This window comes from Zootoca vivipara, chromosome 12, assembly GCF_965207765.1.
Source record: "Zootoca vivipara chromosome 12, rZooViv2.hap1.1, whole genome shotgun sequence".
NCBI classification, from domain to species: domain Eukaryota; kingdom Metazoa; phylum Chordata; class Lepidosauria; order Squamata; family Lacertidae; genus Zootoca; species Zootoca vivipara.
The window spans coordinates 16,846,270-16,873,337 of NC_142595.1; the positions used below are offsets into that span (position 1 = coordinate 16,846,270).

The 27,068-nt window shown below is 49.2% G+C and overlaps 1 protein-coding gene across 4 annotated transcripts; it reads left to right on the plus strand.

The window, feature by feature from the left end:
* Positions 1 to 1,036: 1,036 nt before the first annotated feature.
* On the plus strand, positions 1,037 to 26,691 carry SCAF1 (SR-related CTD associated factor 1). Of its 4 annotated transcripts, none has more exons than XM_035135342.3 (11): positions 1,037 to 1,195; positions 5,044 to 5,201; positions 11,918 to 11,984; positions 14,097 to 14,224; positions 15,705 to 15,823; positions 16,629 to 16,741; positions 17,651 to 20,875; positions 22,438 to 22,520; positions 24,300 to 24,584; positions 25,693 to 25,821; positions 25,929 to 26,691. In XM_035135342.3, exons 2-11 carry the CDS (start codon positions 5,064 to 5,066, stop codon positions 26,103 to 26,105), a joined length of 4,464 nt encoding a protein of 1,487 aa, XP_034991233.3. In that variant the 5' UTR covers positions 1,037 to 1,195; positions 5,044 to 5,063; the 3' UTR covers positions 26,106 to 26,691. The 4 variants fall into 4 exon arrangements, with proteins under 4 accessions (XP_034991233.3, XP_034991234.3, XP_060137096.2 ...); XM_035135343.3 differs by having other exon boundaries at positions 1,113 to 1,285; XM_060281113.2 differs by lacking the exon at positions 1,037 to 1,195 and adding an exon at positions 1,203 to 1,268.
* Positions 26,692 to 27,068: the final 377 nt, after the last annotated feature.

Genomic DNA, 27,068 nt, shown 5'->3' on the forward strand with positions numbered 1-27,068 from the left:
GCCGATGTAAACAAACGGAACCGAGTCGCCCTTTTCCTTGCAGTGCTTTGAGATAACCATGCCCTGAGACACTTTCCATCCTCCACCCTTGCGGGAGGGGAAAAAACCCAAAAACTTACTTTGGGCCCCGAAGGAGCTTGCATGCTGCCCCCTTGGTGGTTGGAATAGAAGTATTTTGGATTTTTTTTTAATGAAATGCAAAAGGTTAGGAGGATAACAGAAGTACCAGAGGTCATAAAAGCTCTGGCCCACAAGTGTGGGAGTTAAATCTGTTTCGTGCCACGAAGATCACGCGTGTTGCGTTGGGTTTTTTTTTGTAAATCTATGAGCTCTCGAATCTTTTCTTCCCTGGAATCATTTCAAGCGGATAGAACACTGATTTTATTCTGAACCCTGGTCTGCTTTCGGTCGCTTTTCTGGGTGCAGAACGGATGCTTGCAAAGTCCTGCAACGAAACTTAAGGCGGTGGGGCAGAAAACCGGCGCAAGCCTTGAAGTGCTTCCCCGCGTAGGGGGAACTGCCGCCTGTCAGGGAGAGGCGTTTGGAGAAGCGCGAACGATATCGAAGTGCATATTATAACGCCTTAAGCCCCTTTGCTTTACTTCTGGCGGGCAAAAAGGCACGGCCGTTTCGCAGCACTGCAATAAAAAGGAGAACATAAGGCTGCCTGCCCGCTTTTCAGGCTTTGGGGCGAAATCTCCGCGCCCTGCGGGTGCTCTTGCCCCACACACGGAAGCTTCGACCACCTGCCGCGGAAAACTCGATTCCTACCCACGGCCCCGCTCAGCTAAGACTGCAGCTCCTCGGCCCTCGTACTGCGGCGAGCGGCCTCCACTCTATACAAGGCCCCATCAACTCGAAAACTACATCCCCCATCACGCCCTGCCCACCCCGCCCCCTTTTCCCGTCCCGCCTTGAGGCATTCTGGTCTTGGGAGTCCGGGGTGCCGCCCGTCCCCCGAGGGACTCTTCGGGAGCGGACTGCATCTCCCAGAATGCCGCGGGGGGGACGAACACCGCCCTCTCTCGGAGGCCCCGCCCTCCCCGCCGCGGAGCCGAGCGGAGTAAAATGGCTGCCGCAGAGGCCGGGCCCGGACAGTGTCGGCGGCGGCAGCGGCCGCGCCTCCTCTTCCTCCTCCTCCTCCTCTTGTGTTGAAGTGGGCGGGCGGAAAGGCCTAGCTTCCCGGGGGAGCTGGGTAATTATGGCAATCGCTCGGGAGGGGCTGCCGGCCAAAGGGTCTTTCGCGGGGCTGGTGCGCGAGCGCGTGTGTATGTGTGCAAAAAAAGTGTGTTTGTATACATATATTTATTTATTTTATTTGCGCCGGGAGTGTGTTTGTGTGCGAGCGGGGGGGGGGCGAATATTAAGTGTACGCAATGCAGGGGCGAGGGCTTTAAATAATAAAAATTAAAATGGGGGGTGTTTGGTTGTTTTAAAGTAGCGGTGACGGGCGGAGAAGGCCTCGGAGCGCGCCCGTTAAGGGCGTGATGTAGGGTCGGAAGATCGGGGGGAGGCGGGTTGGTCGGGGGTGGTGGTTGGGTTCATTTTGGCTTGGATGCCATTCCCGTAAGCCCTAAAGGTGGGGCAGCTGTCGTGGGGGGGGTGGCGGCCCCGAGAGCCGTGCCTTGTCTTGCTTCGGTATTAAAACAGGGGTTTTTTTTGGGGGGGGGTATATTGTGAGGAGATCTGTGGGGAAGCGATGCGTGTGGGGCGGCATCCACCCTGCGCCCACTTACCTGAGGAGAAGCGCTGCTGGGGTCAGTGGGGCTTGGCGCAACCCCCCCTCCCTACTATACAGGCAGCGGATAGGGCTTTGTTTGCACCCCCTGGGAAAGGGGGAAGAGGGCGTTCAAGGGGGTGTGCGCCTGCATCTGGGGCTGTACATGGAGGGAAACGGTGGGGCAGAGGAGTTTGAGGCATGTAGAATCTATGGAAGAAGATGGGTGGTGGTGGTTGGGTTGTTTTAGTATGGCAGACGGATGGGGGTTCATTTGGGGTTGTTGATGGCAGTCAAGGTCCTTTCTTGTGTCACTTGGGTAAGGAATCCAGGAGGAGCTGATTTGACCCTGGGAAAAGGGAACTGGATAGCATCAGTTAGACTAAATAGAATTTATCTCGTCATTCCGGGACAAAATGTTTGGACACCTGACATAGTGTCTTCTACTCTTGAGAGAGTCTTTCGGATCACAGGCAGGGATTTTTTCCCTCATTGTCCGTTACTTTTGGACTGGAGTTGCCGAGGACTGAAGCCTAGGACCTTTTGCACGCAAAACATAGCCTCTTTATTCCTGAGCTGCAGTAGTTGATGGTCAGGTAAATTCTATAATGGGAGTTGTGGACCTGAGATGCGGCTACAGTTAAGGGTGGTTTTCGTGGCTGAAGATGGCACAGAAGGCTTGTGGGTTGCCCAAAATGTGGTGTCATCAATGGGCTGTGCGGGATCTTGGTTGGTAAGCTTATGAAATGACAGAATAATTGTGAGGTTCCAAATGGAAAAATAAGAGAATGGCAAGGTTTTTCGGTGCCATGTGGTGAGAAGGTGGGTGGCAGAGGATTGATGGAAGGTTTTGAAGGAAATGTTGGATAAGCAACTCAATGACAATTTTTAGATGTAGAATGTCTGAAGCAGAGGATTGGGCAGATGATCTGAAAGGTTGCTTCTAGCTCTCTATGCTTATAATTTTACCTGTCTTTTGGGTCTGTTAGTATTTAGAATCAAGCACAAAATTGTGCAATTTAACCGAATAATTGTTTAGGTAAATAGGGGATTGAGGATTAACAGGTCTTTTTAAGTCTCATTTATCCATACCATATGTGGGGTTACCTTTGAAGGTGACCCGGAAACTACAACTAATCCAGAATGTGGCAGCTAGACTGGTGACTGGGAGCGGCTACCGAGACCACATAACACCGGTCTTGAAAGATCTACATTGGCTCCCAGTACGTTTCCGAGCACAATTCAAAGTGTTCGTGCTGACCTTTAAAGCCCTAAATGGCCTCCGTCCAGTATACCTGAAGGAGTGTATCCACCCCCATCGTTCTGCCCGGACACTGAGGTCCAGCACCGAGGGCCTTCTGGCGGTTCCCTCGTTGCAAGAAGCCAAGTTGCAGGGGACCAGGCAGAGGGCCTTCTCGGTAGTGGCGCCCGCCCTGTGGAACGCCCTCCCATCAGATGTCAAAGAGAAAAACAGCTACCAGATTTTTAGAAGACATCTGAAGGCTGTTTAGGGAGGCTTTTAATGTTTAATAGATTATTGTATTGTATTTTTCTGTTGGAAGCCGCCCAGAGTGGCTGGGGAAACCCAGCCAGATGGGCGGGGTATAAATAATAAATTATTATTATTATTATTATTTTATTATTACCTACTTAAGACTAGAAAATATGGTTGTACATCCTTTCACATACCCCACATATCTAGGATACCCCACATATCTAGGATTTGCAGATCTCCCAAAGAACCCAACATTCTACTAGTTTCTAACCTGGATCCTGATCATTCTACCAAAGTTTCTATGTCTTGGAACAGCCTCAACATCCGATGCTGTTCAAGTTCATTCATGAGGTCTTTCCACATGTGCCTGCTTTCCCCCCAATGGTAGTTCTAGCATGTCTTAAAAGTCATGCAAAGGAAAGGGATTAGAAAGGAAATTATTTAAGACTAGGAATGGTGGGGAAAGCACTAGTGTTCTGAGCTGAGAAGATAAGGAACAGGGTTTATAAAACTTAGAGAGTCAGCTCTTGTGAAAGAATGGTGCAGCAGAGAAGAATTATTTATGTGTGGGTAGTCTGTGATGATTAGAAAGTGGGGGAATTTACTGGGTGGAAGTCAGACTCGGGGATGGAAAATATGTGGCCTTAGATATTGGTGACCTACAGCTCCCATCATCCTTGCCTCCCCGCCATGCTCGTTGGGCCTACGTGAGTTGGAATCCATCAATAACTGGATGGCCACCCTATTATTGGTGTACATACTACAGTGGTTGCAGTGAACAGTGGAAAGGAACTTGGAATATTGGGCTCCTAACAGGCTACACGTATAATGACAACTTTATTTCAAAATAAGCAAATGCTTAAATGTATTGAACTATAAATTGGTATCTGAAGAAGTGTGCATGCACACGAAAGCTCATACCAAAATAAAAACTTAGTTGGTCTTTAAGGTGCTACTGAAGGAATTTTTTTATAAATTCCCCATCAGCTAATCAGCGGGGTTCTAGCACATTATCATTGTTGATCTTAAGGACACTGCAATTACTGTATTCGCTTCTCCCACAATCTTTCACTTGAGAGCATACTACTCCACACGAACAAAAGTAATTTTAGATATTCCCGGGGACACTCTTCTTTTAGTATTACTGTATGTTTATTACCTATTTGGTTCACAAAAAGGGTATGAAACCGAGCTGGTTTCATGGTGTTGAAGCTGGCTCAGAAAATAACCTGGAACATTTCCCTTCTCGAAGGGAGCACTGGCAGGAGACTGTGATCTGGGTGTGGAGTAGGAAGCCTTTCCTCTTTGGCTGAGCCTGACTTGGGTGCTGTCTTACTGATTTAAATATGCAGGCCTCGGATGAGGCAAATGGCTTATATGCTGCCATGGCATTTTAGCTACTTCCATTGGGCAACAATTAGAAAAGCACAATTGGAACACTGAAATGGTTTTTACGGAAAGCCAGTTGCTACCTGCTCAGTCCCATCCCCTCTTCCCTTTGTTGCATAGCTGGATTATGGGCAGTGAAGACCTAGATCCTGTGTTGCTGCAGTGGGTGCAAGCAGAGTTTTCTGTGAAAGAAGCAGGGCTCTGGCGGATCAAAACATGGGCTGGCAGAGTCTTGCAAATCTTGAATTCTCTTGGAGGAGCATGAGGTATTGAGAGGGTGGGATGGGGAGATGACTTGTTGCAGACTGGGTGTCCGGATTTCGGAGTTCTATGCAAAGGGATTGTATTTCATCTAGTCTAGTTGAACAAAGCGACCTGAAGAGGATAGGTAGGTCAGAAACTGGATTGCCGGTCACTAATGTCTCACTCCATCAATATCTAGGATTTGCAGCTCCTGCAGTCATGGAAGAGGAGGAGAATCGACGCCCCCCAGTAAGGGAGGATCCTGCACGAGGTGGCGAGAAGCCGGCCAGTGAACCTTCTCTCGATGCAGATTGGGACCAATCGGGAGCCCTCTGTGCTGGCCAAGCTATTATTCTGGTAATGACGGCTCAGTTTCTCAAGGGGTTGTAGGCTGGAGTGATGGGCATAGGCATTGCTTAATAATTATGTTTCGAATGAGTAGTTCTTGCTGGGAAGCCTGTGGTTCCTTGAGGTTGAGCACAAATGATTAGGTCCATTTTGAGGCATTAGCGGTGGTTTTGCTCAGAGGATTAATTTGTATTATTTCCACATTGCGCTGCTTTGTAGATGCAGATGAGTTTCCGAAAGCAGGACAGTTAAGTTAACATATGCAAAGTAACCAGTTGGGTATTTGGAGATGTTTCTCCGCTGCTTCTTTCTTACAAAAGTTAGTCCAGTGTACTTTCCAATTCAGCCCCTTTATGGGCATGTAGCAAATGCTGAAATGAGGTGTTGATTAAAGATGTACATGGCATGTTACTGAAATACACCAAGAAGGGGGTTGTGACAATCTGGAAGAGGTGACACAGTTGGCATTGGACTGAGTGGCTTCCTGCCATTGGATCAGGAATGGGCAGTGAGGAGGACCCCAGTTCCCATCAGCCCTAGCCAGTATGGCCTGTGGTCAAGCACGATGGTAATTGTAGTCCCAACAGCATATGGAGGGCCCTTCCCTATTCTACACAGTCAACTACAACTACAGGAATTTGAAAATGAAAACTGGAGAATGTGGGACTAACATCCTCTTTAAAAAGCAGGAGCTCTCACTCAACCTGTTCACACTCTTTTTTTTGATAGCTGCCAAACAGCCATTTGTTAAAGATACTGGACAATACCGTGTTTCCCCCTTTTTAAGACACCGTCTTATAACTTTTTTTCCTCAAAAAAGCACAAGGTGTCTTATTTTCAGGGGATGTCTTAATTTTTTATTAGGTTTTTTTATTTTATTTTATTATGGTACCTTCTGTTGCTCGTTGGTCTTATAAGGCAGGCAGGAAGGGTGGAATTTGCAGAGACTGGCTCTTGGAATACAGGAAGGGAGGAAAGTCTATCCGCTGCTGGGTGCTCCGCGGGCGCTGAGGCCATGCAGCCCACAACATTTCGGTGGGGCGGAAGGGGGCCAGCAGCGCTCTCGCCGCTGTCCGTTCAGTGCCGAAGCCGCGGCCTGAACCTGCGCACGCGGGAACCGGGCAGTTTCCGCGCCGGGGGAGCTTGGTGCTCGCCGTGAGCGGGCGTGTGAAGCGATGGCGCGAGGCTCCCCCAGCTCCAGCCTAGGCAGGGATTTTGCTAAGGCAAGCCTTCAAGGAGCCAGGCTTGGGCGGCTGGCTGGCTGGCTGGCTGGCTGGCGGGGGTTAGGTCGCACAGCGGCTGAGGAGGCAGGGCGGGAGTGGGGCGGAATCTGAAATGGCCCACTCGTGGGTGGCAAGGCGGATTGGGAGCAGGGCGAGACGTTGCCGGGCTGCTCCGGCACAACATGGCTTTGAGGGAGGGGCGTGAGGGCTTCTGCGGGGGTCAGCGGGGCCCTCGGCGGCTGCGCTTCTCACGCTTCCTCTGTGTGGGAGGTGGTGCTACAGAGCCCAAAGCGGAAGCCGGGAGAGCCTCTCCGAATAACTGTTCTCCCGGCACGCGCTTAAACAGAAAGAGCCCAGGCGGACCAAACCAAAGGTCCCTCCAGTCCAGCGCCTTGTTTTTAAAAGCGATTAGAAAAAAAGCCGCCCGTCGCCCCGGCAGCGCGAAAGGGCCCGCAGGCCTCCCGTCACCGTTCAGCCTTGGGCCATGCAGCCCACGACGCTCCAGAGGCGCGGGAGGGGCCAGCAGCGCTCCCGCCGCCACCCATCGCCTCGGCGGCGCGGAAGGGCCCGCAGGCCTCCCGTTGCCGCTCAGCCTTGGGCCATGCAGCCCACGACGCTCCAGAGGCGCGGAAGGGGCCAGCAGCACTCCCGCCGCCACCCATCGCCCCGGCGGCGCGGAAAGGGCCAGCAGCGCTCCTGGCGCGGGGGGGTTTTTCCCTGTCCGGGCGCTCGGCCCGAGTGGAAAAAAATCATGGGAAGAGCGGGGAGGCTCCCAGCGCGGCTCGCCTGGCAACGCGCTCAATTCATGCACCCCCTCCCACATGGTCTCAAGCCTCTCCGAGGTATGTCTTATTTTCGGGGTATGTCTTACGTTTCACAAATGCCTAGAAATCCTGCCATGGCTTACTTTATGACTACGTATTAAAAAAGGGGAAACACGGTAGCAAGGCTGGAGATCTTGATGTGATTTTATTCAGAAAACAAGTTTAATGGACATTGTGATTGGGCTCACTGTAGATAAATGAAAATCATTATCAAGCAGAATCATAATTCATATCATTATCCCCCCCCACTTCCTCTGCGGTTTTCAAGGTGCTGTATAGGAGTCCCGTCCCCAAATTTTTATGATCACAGTGTATCTCAGCACAAAATAGTTTCCGTGTGAAATAATTCTGCTGGGCAATAGTCAAAAGAGAATGGATACTGAAAAATGAGGCAGCCTCACAATGAGAAGGTTCACCCTCCCCAGAGAAAGCAGTCTCTTAAGTTTACTCTTGCTTTCATAATACAGAAAGAGTTTCATAGGTCTACTTGCATGTATTTGGATACATTGGTAGATTTGCTTAGTTTTTTAACCTGAAAATAAAACTTTTTGTTTACTTTTGTGTAAATTCCCAAACACCAAATTCCAAAGGGTTGTCATACAATTGCCCGATTCAAATGTAATGATAAACTGGGGGTATATAGTATACATATGTGCACAAGCTTTGGGTTTATGCTTTTTCTTCTACACCTCTCTTCCCTGGTACAGACGCAAGGAGGAAATTGGAAGTTTGTGCGTTCGATTGCGGTTAGCCACAGTTCAGGATTGTGTCTTGAGTGTTAGGTGAAGCTTAAATGTGGCTAGTTAAAGCAAGGTAGCTTCATAAGCTATGAAGCTGGCTTATTTCAACAGATCATAGTTGATATTAACTCTCGTTTAGTGTCATGTCCAAACCCTAAACTGTGGTTATTTGACATTGAAAGCAGTTCAGTTTCCTCCTGCTGGTGTTGTGTATAGAGTGTGTGAAGTGTGATTTGAAGCTTATTGCAGCTAATTCCTGCCATGATAAACCCATGGTTTACGAAGCTAATACGGCATACAGGCAGTTGCCATTTTGCATGGGGGTTCTGTATAAGCCTGCTCTGCCCCGTTCTCCCCTCTTTTGGTTCCAAAAAGACCTGCCCATCAGCACAGTTGAACAAGCCTAAGATGGTCACCACCTGTATATGTGTATCAGGATGATTCCCCCCCCCTATCCATACCTGAAGTGTGTTTCTGGTTGCACACTGTGTGTGTGTCTGTGTGTGTCCCAGTCATTGCTTCCTCCCTAACAGTATTATAAATCAATCATGAGGCTTTCCTTGCAGAAATATGTTTAGGCTGCTACGCTTAAAGTACACATGACTGCCATATAGAGTTTACTTGAAGTAAATATTTTTTTCTTTCATTCCGTCCTACATTTGACTTCAGAAACCATAATTTCTTCGTTTTCTTTTCCACCTCTCTCTCACTTGCGCGTCGTTGTTCTTTTAACTTCCCTCTTAGTGCTTGCCAATTGTTCTGTGGAACTGTTTGTTTAGTTCTGCCAGCTGGTGTGGCGTTCCAGAAAGAAAGAAAAATCTGTAGAAGAGCATTATAAAAAAAATAATTGGCCTTGCAGATAAGTATACAGAGATTGTAAAACTCGCCAGCCCACACATGTGGCTTCTTGCTTAACCAGCTTTGAGCAAAACAGGCTCCGCTTAGTCTTAGAGCTTGAAAAATAACGCTTCAGAAAACAACTGTTTTGGGTTTGGAGGGTAGAAAGAGTTGAAAAACAGAGAAATACTGAATACGTATATTCCTCCATCGATGTAATAAGCAGCTCTTGCCAAAAATGAATAAAAAATTTTTGCCCAAGCATAATATGTGCAACCCAATCTTGTATATGATTGGAAGGAAGTCTTAACCATTTTCATTGGTGCTTACCCCAGGAAAGTGTGTATAGCAGGGCATTTATGTATTATTTTAGTGTCCAAATGGAAACCTAGACAAAGCTGTTGGATGTGTGACATTCACAAAGTAGTATGACCTTTTTAATGAAATTAAATAGTACCAGTAGAACACAGAAGTATATCGCACACTAATTCTTAGGTTCTTCACAAGCAGGAGCATTTCTGGAAAAACATCTGAACAAAATCTTTCAATATGCAGTGGTTCTCAATATTTTCTTTCTTCGTAAGAATTCTGCTGCGGTTAATTTTTTTAATTTTAGTTTTCAGGAGTCTCACTTTTGTGAGAACAGAAGTTAGTAGAAAAAGAGATTCATTTAAAGCATTGGGGCTCTACATACAAAATGTAAGGTAAAGGTAAAGGGACCCCTGACCATTAGGTCCAGTCGTGACCGACTCTGGGGTTGCGCGCTCATCTCGCATTATTGGCCAAGGGAGCCAGCGTATAGCTTCCAGGTCATGTGGCCAGCATGACAAAGCCGCTTCTGGCAAACCAGAGCAGCACATGGAAACGCCATTTACCTTCCCGCTGTAGCGGTTCCTATTTATCTACTTGCATTTTGACGTGTTTTCGAACTGCTAGGTTGGCAGGAGCTGGGACCAAGCAACGGGAGCTCACCCCGTCACAGGGATTCGAACCGCCGACCTTCTGATCAGCAAGCCCTAGGCTCAGTGGTTTAACCACAGCGCCACCTGGGTTCCACATACAAAATGTAGTAGACTATTAATATTAATATTTACATTAGTATTAGGATAATAATATCAAATTTATAAAACGTGTGGGTTAGGGTATTTTTCATATATATATTCATATAATTGCTCTCCCTCCCCCCCTGTACCCAATTTTGTGGCGTTTTTTTTCTTTTGGAATCACTTTAATGGTTTATAATTGAAAATTCTTCAATAAAATATCACTTTTTAAAAAAGCATCAGGGCTTCACTTTTTGGAAGACTTGCTTGCAGACACTTGTAAGTTCATGTAGTTAGATTTTTATCCTCTGTGCACTTACTTGGAAATAAGCCTCATCTTGAAACTTTGTGAGAAACTCTTTTATCAGCCAGCCATTGTGCATTTAATACACTTAATTAATAATTACTTCTAAAAGAAATGTCCTAGGGACAGGGAAGTCTGGGAACCAGCATGCATTCAGGAAGCATCTTTTAAAGCCTTTCTTCCTAAGAGATAAAGAGCAAACATTAAAAGATGCTTGGCCTTGGGGCATACAGAAGAATGTAGCTGGAAGGGGGAAAACAGCCTACAGCTGTAAACTTGCACAACTAATTAAGCTGAGACTGTGATCTTGGATCATTGGATAGGCACAAGATAAATGAGAGAGGTGACAGTGACAACCAAGCAGGAGGCTTCAGGTTCAAACTTCAAGGTATTGGCTCAGTCTTGGGTGCTGAAAGCACATTGGAGTGCAGAGAAGACCACATGCAATGGATTTGGGTTAATTTTTAAAAGTCCTGGCTACAAAACTACAAAGGAGACATTCTGGATCAACTCTGGCTTCTTAGGGGTGGTTTCTACTTGCCCCACTTTCGTGGCAATTTGTATGCCTGGTTTTAATAAAAAAATCATCTATCTCTGTCAGATTCAGTTTTTGGGTTAGGTTTTTATTATACTGTAATTTCATATTATAATGTATATAAATCAGAACAGTGATAACTACGGGCAAAAAATAAAAGACGAAAAACAAAATTATAAAATAGGCAGTTTGAAAGAGTTGAAATAACAAAGTCCAAGTAAAGACAATCACTGTTATCAGATCATCACGTGTAATTCCAGATTTGCCAGGCTTGTGACCTGTTGTCTTGAAAATGGTGGTTCCATTGTATATGTCATAAAGGAATGTCAAATTGTATAAAAACTGAATGTTGTAGTCCTTGTCAAAATCTGCAGCCATGTGTAGTTTTCTCCATTATAGCTATATTCCAGAGCTAGTGATACCAAGTGTAACATGATTCCATTGAATTGCAGTTCCTATTCTTACTGCCAAGATCATACATAAAAATCAATTTTGAACAATATATTTACATCGGTGTCATCAAAAATATCCAGTAACATTAATTCAGGAGAACGAAAGATTCATTTTTGACAACCTGCGCTGTTCCTAGCAAATCATTCTTTTTTAATGGTGAGCCATTCATCACTCAATGTGTATATTTAACTACATGCTGAATGTGAGCTTTACCTCCAGTATTTCAGTGTAATAGCTTGCCAGTGTGGTGTAGTGGTTAAGAGCGGTAGACTAGTAATCTGGGGAGCCAGGTTCGCGTCTCCGCTCCTCCCCATGCAGCTGCTGGGTGACCTTGGGCTAGTCACACTTCTCTGAAGTCTCTCAGCCCCACTCACCTCACAGGGTGTCTGTTGTGGGGGAGGAAGGGAAAGGAGAATGTTAGCCGCTTTGAGACTCCTTCGGGTAGTGATAAAGCGGGATATCAAATCCAAACTCTTCTTGTTATCATCGTTCTGAAGTTTCTTAAAGTGGCGCTTAGGCTGGAAACAAGATCTCCAAAGTTCTTGGGCAGTTTTTGTTTTATTTTGCAAGGTTCTCATGTACAGTATAAGATTTCAGTCTTGATTTCATGTCAGCCTTTGGCTCTTGCCCCATTGATTGTCCCTGTGCAAACCCATCCAATAACCGCCATGAAAGCTAGCCGGTCACTTTCAGTTGGGCTTCTGGCAGTTGCTGTACTGGATGTTTTTCAGCAAGAGCTAAGGGTTTTTTTGTTTTGTCCTTGCAGAAAGCTTTGCAGCAAGCTGTGGGGAGCAGCCTGCCGGGTGAACTGCAGGATCCAGCCAGTGAGAAAGGTAACTCAAAATCGAGAGGCAAACCAAGGAGTGGAGCGACCGATGGGCCAGGCTTCGTCGGGTGGATTAAGTGCACTTTCAGCAATAGGCGCCTCTGCCGTGAACATCACAATTCATCATGAACATAGCAGATCTCAGGCCAGGCTTGAGGGATGTGGACTTTTTGTGGGGAGGAGCGGTGGAGAATGAGAAGTTGCCTTTTAACAAGTCACATCAGTTGCCCATTTAGCTCAGTGTTGTCTGCTGTCATTGTTTCAGACAAGGGTCCCTCGCAGCCCTACCTGGAGATGCCAGGGGTTGAACCAGGGACCCCCAGCGTCCAACAGGTGTATTCTTCCACTGCACTATTCACATTTGCCTTAAGTTGAAGCTACATGTTTCTTTTATTTACGTTTTTTAAAAAGTCTGTCCACAAGGTGCCTGACGTTCACCAATAAAAAACCTGATCTAAATTATGGGTGCTTAATGCGCCTAAAAATATTATTATTTATATCCCACCCATCTGGCTGCGTTTTCCCAGCCACTCTGGGCAGCTCCCAACAGAATATTAAAAACACGATAAAACATCAAACATTAAAAACGTCCCTAAACAGGGCTGCCTTCAGATGTCTTCTAAAAGTCAGATAGTTGTTTATTTCCTTGACATCTGATGGGAGGGCTTTCCACAGGGAGGGAGCCACTACCGAGAAGGCCCTCTGCCTGGTTCCCTGTAACCTCACTTCTCGCAGTGAAGGAACTGCCAGAAGGCCCTCGGAGCTGGACCTCAGTGTCTCGTCTGAACGATGGGGGTGGAGACACTCCTTCAGGTATACTGGGCTGAGGCCATTTAGGGCTTTAAAGGTCAGCACCAACACTTTGAATTGTGCTCGGAAATTTACTGGGAGCCAATGTAGGTCTTTCAGGACTGGTGTTCTGTGGTCTTGGCGGCCACTCCCAGTCACCAGTCTAGCTGCTGCATTCTGGTTCTTTTCATGTGCCTAGTTTCCCCGGGAAACGCAAATGTTCAGAATTGTGAAATGATGCTTCTCAGTGCCTGCAATGACTTCAAAACCAGGAAGCATTGAGCTTTCCAATAATACCAGCATCTTTCCCTTCAAGAGGCACAAGCTGGCAAGAGATCTAGAATACAGTGGTACCTGGAGTTAATAACTTAATTCATTCTGGAGGTCCGTTCTTAACCTGAAACTGTTCTTAACCTGAGGTACCACTTTAGCTAATGGGGCCTCCCACTGCCGCTGCAGCGCCACGGCACCATTTCTGTTCTCATCCTGAAGCAAAGTTCTTAACCCGAGGTACTATTTCTGGGTTAGCGGAGTCTGTAGCCTGAAGCATCTGTAACCCAAGGTACCACTGTACATCTATGTCTATATTTCTTAATTAAAGCTGGTGTCTGCAGGATTTAAAAGAGCACAACTGTCATCCACAGTCAAGAGGAGGTGGGCCCTGTGTCTCATCATGCAGGCGATCCCTGGTTCAGTCCCGGGCATCTTCAGGTTGAAACACTGCCAGTTAAAAGACAGTACTGAGCTAGATGGACCAATGGTTTGACTCTGTCTAGAGGAAGTTTCATGTGATCTTAGTAGTAGTCCCTGTTAATGCTTTTCACTAAATGCTCAAAGTCCTTCTCATACCAACCATTACTGATTTATCTCAGGCTACCCAGCAAGTTCATGACCGAGCTAAGATCTAAAGATTCCCAGGGCATAACTCTCTAGTACTGAGGTAGAAGTTTGATTGTGGCCTACAGGTTGAGCCACTATCCCATTTCTGGTGGATCACGTGGACGAGATCTTGATTTGATCTAGCAAGGCATTTAATGTGCTCATGAGCAAAGAGTGCATCCCCTAAATTTGTTTACTTTGGTGGTTCACTGTTGGTGATAAGCAGTCTGGGGTATGGACTCATCTCCCTTTTCCTTTTTAAACGAGAATTTTGCAAAGCAAAAGAAAGAATGAAGTTACCCAGTCTTTGGGCTGTGTAATGGCAAGACTTCAACTATCTGTAGAGTTCATGTGCAGTTGCTTTTTGGAGCAGTAGATCCCTGCAAAGCAGGCATCTCATACCTTTCTAGTGGGGTCCCTCTTGCTGCCATTGCCTCTCTCTTTTTTTCAGATGCTGAATGCAAGCACACAAGCCGGAGGAAATGGTGCAAGAGCTCCAGATCCGAAGGACTCGGAGGGACCTGGCTGGGAACTGGGGACCCTGCACTGGCATGCGATAGGAATGCCACAATGGGTGAGGTATGTTGCCAGCGTTGTACTGTAAAAACACTACATACCCTATTATAATGTGTTAACATTGGAAAGCTTGCATGTTCTGTTACAGATCTCTGCAAGGGCCAAACATTATGACTGCTGGAGATTCCTAATGCACTGGGGTCAGCTACACATGGGTTTGGTCTTACAGGGCAAATAAATTCTGGTGAATAGTGTGCTCACCTCCTTTCTTCGGTGATGGGACCTGCTGAGGGCCTGAAGGGCCCCACCCTGGCTTGGGGCAGGGCCTGACAGGCTGCACAAGGACTGTGGCTGCTGCTTAGCACCGAGGGCTCCTCTTTTAACTTGTTTTTGATCTTTATCAGTGTTGTTTTAAATGAGACCATCTTGGCTGTGAGCCCTGGAAGACCATCACCCAGCCTTACTGGCCCTTTCCCATTTGGCCTGGGAGAGTGGAGTGCTGACTGACTCCAGCTCCAAAAGCTGAGGCTGTTGAACAGATTCTTGGGTTGGAGTATTGTTTACCGGGGGGGGGGGTTGAGAGAGCTGATGCTGTTATTGATATTATTGTTGTATCTTTAGTTTTAGAGCTTGTGATTTATGTGGAAATTGTTTCCATCAGGTTGTGTACTTTCTGATGGGTTTTATTTATTGTTTATGACTTCCGTTATGTTTGTAATTATGTAAATCTTGTCACGTTGCAAGCCACCTTGAGCGTAGTTTCAACTGTGGAAAGGCGGCATACAAATACTGTAAAATGATGATGATGATTGTTCATCTGTGACCAGTTGTGGATTTTCTTTTTGTGAATGTGGGCCTGTCATGGTGTTGTGCCTCCTCCTTTCCCCGGCATTCTTTAGAGGAGGAATTGAAGGTCTTGGCCTGTGTGTTGATGCCAGTTTGTGTTACCTTCCGAGCTCTTCTAATTATCATCATCATCCAATAATACAAAAAACCAAAAAATACAAAATTCTGTTAAAAAGAGAAAATACTACAAAGTGAGAATATGATTTGACTACAAAGCATATTTCTTAAACTCTGTACATTTTGAGTCCATAGAATTGTAGAGTTGGAAGGGACCCTGAGGGTCATCTAGTCCAACCCCCTCCAGTGCAGCTGTCCCATACAGGGATCAAACCTGCAACCTTGGCGTTACCAGCACCATGTTCAGTTACGATTGTTGTATTTGGTAAATCAGTACTTTCAGTGGAGACAAGACGCACACGATTGCTGTTAATTTACTCTTTTATCATATAATTCATACCATTCAAAAGGACATAAAATATGTGGATGATAAGTAACATTTTCAAAGTACACCCATTAGGTCAGTGAACTTAAACAACTTGCATCCACTGTTTTTTTAACAATATAAGTCTGCTCTGAAAATGACTTTGTTGGCTATCACCCCATGACAATCCTAGCATTGCCTAATTTTTACTTAATATATATAACCAGAGGGTCCCAGTTACTCAGCACTTGTTTGTTATCCTATTCCTTCCTCCAGGTCCTTGAGGCTCCTTCTTCTGGTGTGGTGCCTGACTTGGCTGGAGTCTTTGACTACCTGGAGTGGACTTACCATTTCCCACAGGGAGTAGAGAGCTCCGTAGGAACTCAGGCAGTTTAGTAAGTGGGACTCCTATAGGACAACCATCTCCATCTCAGGGAGGACAAGTGATGCCCATTCTTGTGGCTGCAGTCTAGAGCTTCACAGTAAAAGCTCTGAAATTCTGCCATTCAGTAGAAGGTCTGTAAAACATTGGAGCTGCACAGCTGGCAGGATAACGGTAATAATGAGGCTTTTAGAAACATAAGCCTGTTGGCAAATTAAATTCAGAAGTGCGTCAGGCAGTAAAATGCATGTATCAAAGTATAATTTTTTAGGAACTTGGGAATTAAATCGGAGTGCAGTTGCAGAAGGAGGGGAAATTGCAGAAGCCAAATGGCTTTGTAGCAGAAGGGGGCTCTCATGAGCTACTGCCCTGGCAAATAGAATAGTATTGACTGCTACTTCTATGCAGTGGGTGATCTCAGGCACTGCCACCCCCCTGTGGAAAGCGAGCTCAACTAAGGGGGAGAAGCTGCTGGATCATGACCCAGGTCCCCTCAAGGATTTAGACACTGCCAGGCAGAGCTTAGGGATCACAATGGACCAGAGGGAACGAGACAAATTTCTAAGGTACGTGGGACCAAAATGCCTTGAATTATGCCTGCAGGTCAGTGGAGTTTAGTGCAGACCACAATAATGCTCCCTTATTTCTGATCATTGCCCATGCTGGCTGAGGCTGGTGGGAGCTGGAGTCCAGCAACATCTAGTAGGGGGCAACAGGTTGGGAAAAGGCTGGCTTAGAATGTCGCACTTGAAATTGGGATCTCTGGGTCGTCGGTGCGGGACCCGCTTCCTAATTCTGTTTTTTGTCTCTTTCAACAGCGGGGATGAAGATATGGAAGAAGTGGAGCTGGTGGCCGAGGTGCGGCTGGGGGATGTGGCCGCCTTGTCTGGCATCTTGAGAAGAAATCTGTCTTGGAGGAGGCAGAAGTCTGGTGGGTGTCTGCACATAATGCGAGAAAAAATGAGACAGATGAGGAAAGGGATGCAGACTCTCTAGGATGGAAACTACATTATATGGTAAACCATAGAGAGGGGGTCAGGCAGGATGTGTTAACAAGGTCCAGGGTGGCAGTGCCATTCAGCAAGTTCCATGTCTTGCACATCCAGAGCCTGCCATCTTATACAAAGCAGGGGGAAATGGGCTGCCATACTTGGCGGTAGGGTAGTAAAACAGTTTCTTTTCAGTATTGGGTCTCTTCCCCCAGCCCAGTGTTTCCCAACCTTGTGCCTCCAGATATTTTGAGACTACAATTCCCATCATCCCTAGCTAGCAAGACCAGTGGTCAGGAATGATGGGAATTGTAGTCCGAAAACAGCTGGAGGCACAATGTTGGGAAACACTGCCCCAGCCCATTCATAATTTCAAGTGCTCCAGCCCAGTTTCTCTTAGGCCCAGGACCCACAAAGTTACTCATATTTCAGGGGCCCCACCCCCGCTGCTCAATCCTGCCCCCCATATGACCTGCTGGCAGTCCCCTGCAATGGCACCTCTCCCTTTCTGCTGACCTTGGAATTCGAGCCCAGATATGGTGAGGATAAATCCTGCAGTTGGTGGAAACGCAGGTCTTTGTAGCTCGAGATTTGGACTGAGACTCAAGTTGCTGGCTACAGCTTTAGGCAGCTCCAGGGCTGGATGCCTCTACTGGCTAATGGAGTACTGTATGCTATCTGAGGCTTATACCCAGTCGATAGCAGCAGGCTGGGGAATAGTGGAACCCCGACTCCTGTGAAGAGCCAGTTGTGGAATGTGATACGGGGCCTTTATGTATTTTTTTTTAAAGTTCCTATCTTCTTCCAAATTTGGGTGCACGCCTGACCATTTCCGTTTTTGCTCCCTGCAGCCTGCCTTGGATTATCTGCACCTTGCTGGAGAGGAAGCCGCGCCTGTCCCCTTGGCCACCGTTCCCTTTCAGAGCAGCCTTATCCTCTGGACTCACACAGAACTCTGCCTGTAATGGACCTGGCTCCTTTGACTTCTCTTTTAGCCAGGAGCCAAGTTTCGCAGTCCCCTAAAGCAGACAGGACTTCTCCCTCACCTTGCTTGGGCATGACTCTGGGTACTGGCATGGGGGTATCCAGCGGGGGGCAGCAGCGCCCGCAGAGCGCTGCCAGCCGGGAATCTGAATCCCAGCAGCGTTCCCAGCCACCTCCCACCAACTCCTTGGACAAGGCCGATTCCAGCACCTCTTCTTCGCCATCCTGCTCTTCATCGTCATCCTCAATCTCCTGCCACCAGGGCCTGCTGGGCGAAGGTGGCGGCGACTCTTCAAACCCCTGCCCCCCAATGCGCTCCCCGGACTTAGATATTTATGATCCCTTCCACCCGACCGATGAGGATAACCTCAATGGTGATTTTGCCTTTGGCGACTCTCCCCACAAAGAGGCAGAGGGTGGGCGGCATGACCAGAAGTACGACCCCTTCGACCCCACGGGCTCTAACCCCAGTTCCTCCATCAGCACCCCTTCGCACGAGGATGATGACGAAGACGAGGACGATGATGAAGACGAACCTGACCAACACCCTCCGGACATGTCCCACAGCATCAGCCGCATCTCGGAAACATTGGCTGGGATCTACGACGAAAACAGCCTGAGCCAAGATTTCCCCAGCTCGGACAAAGGGCAGGAAGATTCTGAGCCAGATGTGGAACCCGGTAGGGATTACGAAACGGAGGCAGCCTGCTCTGCTGAGCTTCCCGAGGGCAAAGAGCCTCCGGGCGCCGATTCCACTCTGCCTGAGGAGCTTCCTTCAGAGCAGGCGGAAGCTAAAGCCCCTGAGCCACGCCGCCGGGTCTTTGTGGTAGACTTGGCCCCCAAAGGACGCTTGGATGCTGAAACCAAGCCGCAGCTGGAAGGGAAAGTGTCCCTGGAGGTGGTGACCGTGGGAAACGCCAAGCTGAGGAGTGGCGAGAAGATGTCCAAAGGAGGTGGGCATCATCGGGCCGGACGCCGGTCATCCATGGAGTGGGACGGGAGTGGCGGCGGCGACTCGGAAATTGAGGAAGGCGAGATTGTCCAGCCAGAGGATGAGCGCTATAGCCCCATTCGACTTTTCCGGAGCAGGTGCCGGCCTGCCGAACAGCGCACCCTGCGGGTGGTCGAAGGAGACGACTTCCTGTCGCTGCACGCAGACTCGGATGACGAGGGAGCCCTACAGATCGACTTCAGCGAGAGCCAGCCTGACCCCCGTTGGAAGGGCGTGGACTTGAGGAGAAAGATTCTGACCCAGCGACGAGAGCGCTATCATCGAGCCCCCTCGCCCCTGCCTCCACCACCACCGCCTCCACCAGCCCCCAAGCGCCCTGCCTCCAAGTCTCACTCTGGCTCGAGCTCCGGCTCCTGCAAGAAATTGAAAAGGGAGCGCAAAAGGTCACGTGAGCGCAAGGCCTCGAAAACCAAGGAGGCTTACGTCTCCCCGTGGAACCCGAAGAAGAAATCCAAATCGCGCTCGAAATCCAAGGAGCGCCGGCATTCGCACCACAGGGCTTCGCGGTCCCGCTCACATCACCGAACCTCCCGGTCCTGGTCGCCGTCGATCAGCACTAGCTTGTCTGCGGTTGGCTCCTCCCATACCTCTGCTGAGCGGCGCAAGAGCAGGAGATCAAAGTCGAAGGAGAAGCGCCGCGGCCGGCGCTCTCGGTCACGCAGCAGCAGCCGTGCCCATCGCAGCAGGCACAAAGAGAAACATCGGGGGGATGGCGGCAGGAAGAAGAAGAAGCGCTCCCGGTCTCACTCGCGGGAGAAGCATCCTTCCCATCGGTTGTCCAAGGATAAGGAACGGGAGGTGCACCTGCAGGAGGAGCCCAAGTCTGAGAAGGTCCTGATGGAACGGCGAAGAGATGCACGGACTGTGGTGCCCCCATCGATCCAGGACCTCAACGACAACGACCTCTTCACCATCAAGAGGACCATCACGGTCAACCAGCAGGAGAAAATGGAAGGGCTCTTGGAGACGCCGGAGAGAGCTAAGCGGGAAGTCCTTTACGATTCCGAAGGGTTGAGCTTCGATGCTTGCTTCTCGGACCGCGAGCCTGCGGAGGAATCCAAATCGGGCGGGGGGCGGCTTGCGGCCAAGGAGGACGCGGTCCCGTCCCGCAAGGACAAGCGGCCGGAGGAAGACATCAAGCAGAAGGTGCCTAAGGAGAAAGAGCGCAAGAGGGCCTACCTGGAGGAGCGCCCTGGTGCCCGCGATAAGTACAAAAAAAAGTTGAAGGAGGGACCGCCCTGTTCAGAACAGCAGGAGTTGCCCAAAGTGGAGAAAAAGGCCCGGCCGGATCGGGACAAGAGTGGGAAAAAGATCAAAGCTGGAAGCCACAAGGAAAGTGGCAAGTTGGGCTCAGGCCGGAAGGTGAAGCTCCAGTCCAAGGTGGCCGTTTTGATCCGCGAAGGGGTCAGCAGCACCACGTCGGTCAAGGAGGTGGGTTCCATCGGTGTGAAGTTCAGCCGCGACAAGGAGAGCCGCTCGCCTTTCCTCAAGTCGGAGGAGAAGGTGCTGATGGTTGGGGCCTCAGCAGCCGGCCAAGGAGAGATGGCCAACGTCAAGGAGCCAGGGTTCAAACCCAAGAAAGTCAAAGGGCTGAAGGCCAAGATGGGCGTGAAGAAGCTGAAGGGCGTCAAGCCTAAGGGTGCCTCAGAGCCCAAGAAGAAGAAGAAGCTCAAGGTGAAGACTGGGCTAAAGAAATCCAAAGCCGACAGCTGCAGTCAAGGCGCGAGCAGCCCCTTGAGGGTCAAGGAGGAGCCCTCGTGGTCTGGTTCGGAGAAATCGGAGGTCACCGCCAAACCACCCAGCCCGCAGCCCTTGGCCCCAGACCAGGAGCTCACGCCCGACTCCCAGACGGTGGACAGCAGCTGCAAGACGCCCGATGTCTCCTTCCTTCCTGAAGAGCCCCCCGTCGAGCCCCCCAGGGTGCCAGCAGACGAGCCAGAAGCCGACAGCTTGTCCGAGACCAAAGAGGAACAGCCGCTGCAGCCACCCCCTCACCCACCCCGCAGCTTGCCCCAGCCACCGGCCCCCATGTCATGGAACCTGCAGGGTGGGGTAGACTGCACCAGTGGCGTGTTGGCATGTAGGTATTGGGATGGGGCCAGGGAAGGGGGGAGGGAGTGCTTTCGTGGAGCCCTGCTCATTGGTCTTTTTTTTACCTATTGATACATTGCTTAATACTAAAATAGTTTCCAAGCAGATTACAGAAATAACTTGAGTTTGTGTATGTGTACACACACACAGAGTGAAACTGAAAACCTGTAAAGCAAAGCTAAAACACAACACAATGCAAAATAACAAAATCCTAATGAAGCAGAAACATATCAACACATTTTGAAAATGTCTCGAGGGCCAGGTATCCCTTCCCTCTTCTCCCTTTTACCAAAGCACATCCATTGATGGTTCTTGTATGAATCTGAAATAGGGCTCTACAGATCCCTGTATTGCTTGCGTGCCATAATGGCATTGATTTTTTTTCCTTAATGGATCTTTGCATTATGGAAGTTGTCCCTATCCTTGCCTGGAAGGTAGAGCCCCCTTCGTGTGCCCATAACAATTGGAAGAGATCTCAGAGTTCACTTCTTCCACCCCTCTGCTCAGCGCACGGTGCAAGTGCAGCATCCCTGGCAGATGCCCACCAAGTGCTGCTTAAATACCTCCACCAAAGGAGAGTTTGCCACCTCCCAAAGCAAGCCTTTTCCCATTTTGGACCATTACCAGCATAACGTTCGGCTGATACCTGCTTCCCTCCCAATTCTCACCTGTTGGTTCTGATCCTCCGGAGTGACCAAGGGCCCAAGTCTGCTCTGTTTTCAGCATGACAGCCCTTCAGATATTCAAAGACTGCTGCGTCTTGAAGGATTAAACCAGTTGAAGTCCAGGTCACCGCAAAACTTCACTGTCCACACACAAAACATTGAACGCAGCTGCAGTCTTCACAACCTTTTCGTTTTGTTTCTTGGGGCTGTAGATAAAAGCCTGAATTTTTACACTGCTCATCCAGTGAAGGGTAAAAATTCAGAGGACTGGCTGCTGGAGGGGTATGAAGTGCTTCTCTTCATCCATAACTTGTGTAACCAAAAGTTTCCAAGCCATTAAAAAGCTGAACCTTACCAGCATGAGAAATCATATAAGGAAAGTTCATGCCTCTGAGTGTATGCCATTTTGCCCCAAAGGCACCTGGAACGTGTGTTCCTTGGAGCAGAACGTTCCCAGCTTTGCTAACAGTCGGAGCCAAGGAGCACAGCCCTTTTCATAGATATGCTTTCATTTTTTCAGTGCATCTGTGTTTTTAAACTGTGCATAGCAGTGTTAAGGCCTTAACTATAGGTGTTGTAGGAGATCCACATTTATATTTTAAAGAGCACCTAGGGGTGGGATTGAATTTGGGCAGTGATAGGATGTTTAGCCCCATCTCAGTTACAAGTTTTCTTCTCTCCCCCCCGCTCCAGCCTGTTTTTGCATGCTGAGTTGGCAGGGAGGGTGGAGAGAATAGAATTATGGAGCAGACCACCCCCCTGTTTGAGAAGGGAAACCCCAGGATTTGAGCGTCTGTATGTCAGGGGTGAGGAACCTCTGCACTCCCTTCTCCACCCCCATGCCCGTTTGGCAAACCGTTTCTGAGCCTCTTGTTTTTTAACCTAGTGACTGCCCTGCTTTTCAAGATGGAAGAGGCCAACCTCGCAAGCAGGGCAAAAGCCCAGGAGCTTATTCAAGCAACCAATCAGGTACGGGGCAGGTTTGAAACAGTTAAAACAGCTGTTGCAATTTATTTTCATTGTGTAGATAACGGATACCCACATATCACAGGGTGTTGGCACTCGGGTTACAGCCACAACTAGCATTTCCAGTACAAAAATCTCACATTCAGCCAAGAGATCTGGCTGTGGCAAGTGTATTTCTGGGAATGGATGTGAAACTCCTTTCTAGCCATAATGTGGGAGGGGAGGGCAGGAGGTGGAAGGTTGTGGGGCTGACTTGATAACACAAACGGGACGAAGTGCAAACCTCTTGGAAGGTAAGGCAAAGATGACCATTGCACACTTAAGCGTCAAAGCCCAGAGCACTGTGGACTCTCGCGAAAGCAAGGTGTGCTGTCTAGCACAGAAGTTGGCACTCGAGAGAGTTGCAGCTCTTCCTTTTAAAAATAAAATTATTGTTATTTAGATGCCTGATCCTCATGGTAGCAGGGACAAGCTTAGAAGTATGTGGGTGTTTTCTGGTAAAGGACTTGCATACAGTGAGGGCTTGATCTTCTCCAGCGTGAAGAGATGGGGGCTTCATCTCTCCTAGGACAACAACTGGTTCTCCACCTCCCAAGCTGCCTGCCATGTCCTTCCTGGCCTCCCTCTGCCCCTCGACTAGTTCCCAAATTTAATGTGAACCTTTAAAAAGAAAAAGCATGGTATATGCAAAATGAAATGATGTCAACATATCACCCATTTGAACAAACAAGCATTACTAAACAGAGACTTTAGCCCTGTGCCCACTTACCTGGAAACAAACCTCAGCAAGCAAAGTTGGGTTTGCTTTCTGAATACGCTGGGGCGATTGGGTTGTGAATTCTGTCCAATCTCAGAATGTGTTGTTTGGGGTTCCCTCTACACAGCATAAGTGACAACTAGATCTTCCTCTCACAATCACATGGTGTTTCAGAGCTGTACAGCTGTTACACCACATTCAGCAGCCAGTTTCTCTTCCTCCAAATCAAGTCTGGTCATTTTCTGTTTTTCTTGAATTAAAAGCCACTCAAAGCCACCGAGGAAGTTGTATCGCTTTGAAAGTTCTGCTCGAGTGGTGACGCCGGTGTTTTAACGCATCTCCAGTGCCCAGTTTGGGTTGAGAGGACAAATCAGCTTTGGGGAGGTTGTGTGTGGCTGTAGCAGGGGCGTGGCTAGTGGAGGGAATCTGGCAATGCAGATTCCTTGTGTAAAGCGAGTTGGGTTTATCTCACTAAGAGTGAGGCACACATGGTCCTAGGCCCAATTTCGGGAGTTTTGGGGGGGGAGCCCCAAGTGGAAAGCAAGAAGGCAATAGAGGAAAGTGGTGGTAGGAGGAGCCAAAATGAATAGGAGGAGAAGGGGGGGGGGAAACCCTTTGCAATCAACACAGACTTCTGGCAAGTGTGAGCTGGCCCCACACACTTTGGCTTGGGGGCCGGACCCACTGCCCCCAAAGAAATCCAGCCCTTAGCAAAAGAGAGGTTCCCCAGGCATTGTGTAACTATTCCCTCAACTGCCATCGGTAGGTGTAGCTTCCTCTAAGCTCTCAACGGGGAGCATCAGCCCTGCTTACTGATTTTGCAATGTGCAGTTGCACCCAATTGGAGTACCTTTTAGGGAAGGGAGATTGACAGGGCTCCCTGTCCCATCCATAGCCAGGTATACCCATCCAGTTACCTGACTGCTTCTGGGTGGCATCCCAACATCTAGCTCTTGAGTTTGGAGAAATGGAAGGCCAGTGACATGCCATCTTAACCATCTCCTCCTCCTCCCTTCCCCTACCAGATCCTGACCCACACCAAGCCCGCTGCCTCCTTGGGCCCCCCTCAGCCGCCAGCACCGCCGGCCCACCCACCTGCCTCCCACTTGGCTGTACCGCCCGTCTCCTACCTGCTCCAGAGCTCCCTGCCTCTCGGAGGCTGTGGCTCCACCCCCACCACCCCCACCGGAGTCTTGCCCGGGACGTTGAGCCAGGCTTCGTCAGGCCCTCCCTCGGCGGCCATATTTGCCTCTTCCTCCGGCACCGATCTGGGGAGCACCAGCTCTGAAGGGCGTGGAGACAGCGACAAGGTAAAAGAGCTGGGGTTGTTTTTGGAACGAAGCAGCTGGTGCTTTAAGGCAAGCCTTCCCCAGCCTAGTGCCCCCCAGAAGATGCTGGACTCCAGCTCCCATCATCCCTAACTACCATTGGCCATGCCAGCTGGGCTTGTGTCATAGACTGGCTGGACACAGGAGGAGGATGGGATGCACCAGCTGGGGAACCCCCAAGGGAAGAAGGCTTAGAGCCCGGGGAGTGGTGGTGCCACGCCAATGAGCAGCCAGAGGGAGAAGACTGGAGAGAGGAGGGGTCAAAAGCTGAAGGGGTAACAGTTTAGTGAGCAGGGAGAGTCTGTGACAGAAAGAAGTCCAGAAGCAGAAACAGGCAAAAGCAGGAGAGGAGGGAGGATTAGTCAGACTGGTGAAGAAGCCAGGGTGTCTCCCTCTCCTGCTTTGACAAGCTCCCCTCCTGGTCTCCCAGGACCAGGAGAGGCATAAAGTGGGAGGAGCAAAGGCAGGCTCATTGGTGTAGTCTCAGATTGTGGGAAGGTGCGGGTTTCTTCAGTCTCCAAAACTGTCTCATAGGGCTGGCCCGCTTACTTACAGAACGTCAAAAGTTTGAGAGTCCTGAAACATCAGGAGGGCCACAGGCTTCTGCGCTAAGCAGCCAGTTGCCCAGCACTAAAATCACCAGGGACGTGAGAATCTGCCTTAGGCCAAGTCAGACCATTGGCTCATCTAGTTCAGGGTTGGCAGCAGAGATCTCTCCCAGCCTTACCCAGAGTTGACAGGGATTAAACCCTGGGACCTTCTGCATGCATTGAAAGCAGATGCTGCGGCCCTGAGCTAAAGCCCTCCCCTAGATATTCAGCAGTGGACCATGGTCCATAATCCTGGTATTGGACAGGTGCTTTAAACCATCTATGGAGGGGGTCAAACAGTTTCCTGGGGGAAGAGAAAGGAAGTTCTTACAGAGGTATCCATTTCGGCTAAGGAACCATTTGCTTGCAAGCAACAGAGGAGCGGAGCTTGATCAGCCCAGGGCTGTCACTTCTCACACCTATGCCATGTCATAGACACCTTGGTCCTGGTCCCCCCCCCTCCTGCTTCGGCTAACTCTCCTGCCTCTGCTCCACTGCAGTACCTGAAAAAGCTCCACACACAGGAACGGGCAGTGGAGGAAGTGAAGCTGGCCATCAAGCCCTATTACCAGAAGAAGGAGATCACCAAGGAAGAATACAAGGACATCCTGCGTAAAGCCGTCCACAAGGTAAAGAGGCGGCTGGGGCCACACAGGAGACCAGGAAGCGGGGAGGCCCACAGTGAGAGGGGAAAAGGTATTGACTCTTGTTTTGTCCTCCTCCAATCCTCCTCTAGATCTGCCATAGCAAGAGCGGCGAAATCAACCCCGTCAAAGTGAATAACCTAGTGAAGGCGTACGTTCAGCGATACAAGTACTTTCGAAAACACGGGCGCAAGATGGATGAGGAGCCAGGCCCCACCAAGGAGATCGCGGGGCTGGACAAGTCTGGCTTGCCCATGCCCCCGCTCTGATTTCCTCCCCAGGGGGGGAAAAAAATCAAAAAGAATGGCCCTTCTTTATGCAAATAGGCTTGGCTGGGCCCCCCTCCCCCAGCCCCCTTTCCTGTGTGTGGGGCGTGTGGAAGGGAGGGGTTGGGGCGACCCGCTTTGTTTGGGAAGGGGTGGCATTTGGAGAGTGCGGTTCTTGTGCATCTGCTATCTGCCCCTCTACATTCAACAGTTTTAGCCACAAATCGACTTTGTGTTTTACCCTGTAAATACAGATGAGAGGATGGGACTAATTTTTAGTTTCATCACTCTCCAACCCGCCCCGCCCCCCCTTGATACAATGGGTGGATGTTATTCCCACACCCCACACCCCACCTTAGTTTTTACTCATTTAGCATGTTTTTAATTTGACGGTTTTATTCTCGCCCTCCCTCCCGTCAGGAGTCATGAAAGAGCAGTACCGTGGCTGGCCTGTAGATGGCAACTTCCTGCCACACTGGGTGGGTAGCACATCCCCCATACTCCCCCCCAGTTGTAAGTTCGTCTGCCATACTCTTCCCCTCTCCCACCCCTTTCTCTCCATAAAACTGCATTTAGCCATCTAAACCGAGCTCTGTCTCTGTGGTCCTTTAGTGAGGGGTGTGTGTGCGTGTCTATGTACTTTTTTTGAGGGGGTGCACTCCCCCAGAACGCAGGTGGATCACATTTGTTGCTGCTACTACCACCTTGTGGAAGAACTGCTTTGGTTTTTTTATTTTTTAAAGGGTGCTTGAGGCATCGGGCAAAATCTTGCTTTGCAGATCACAACCCTCTCCCTGCCCTATTCTCAGGGGCAACTGCATCTCTGCACGTTAAGAGTAGGCCTAGCAGCCTGGATCAGCTCTTCAGCCTTTTTTTTTCCTTCTGGAGTTCCCATTTTCTGAATTCCTCCTCCAGGGCCTAATGTTGATTCTTTTGGCTCATAACTACCCATGAAATCAGTATGAC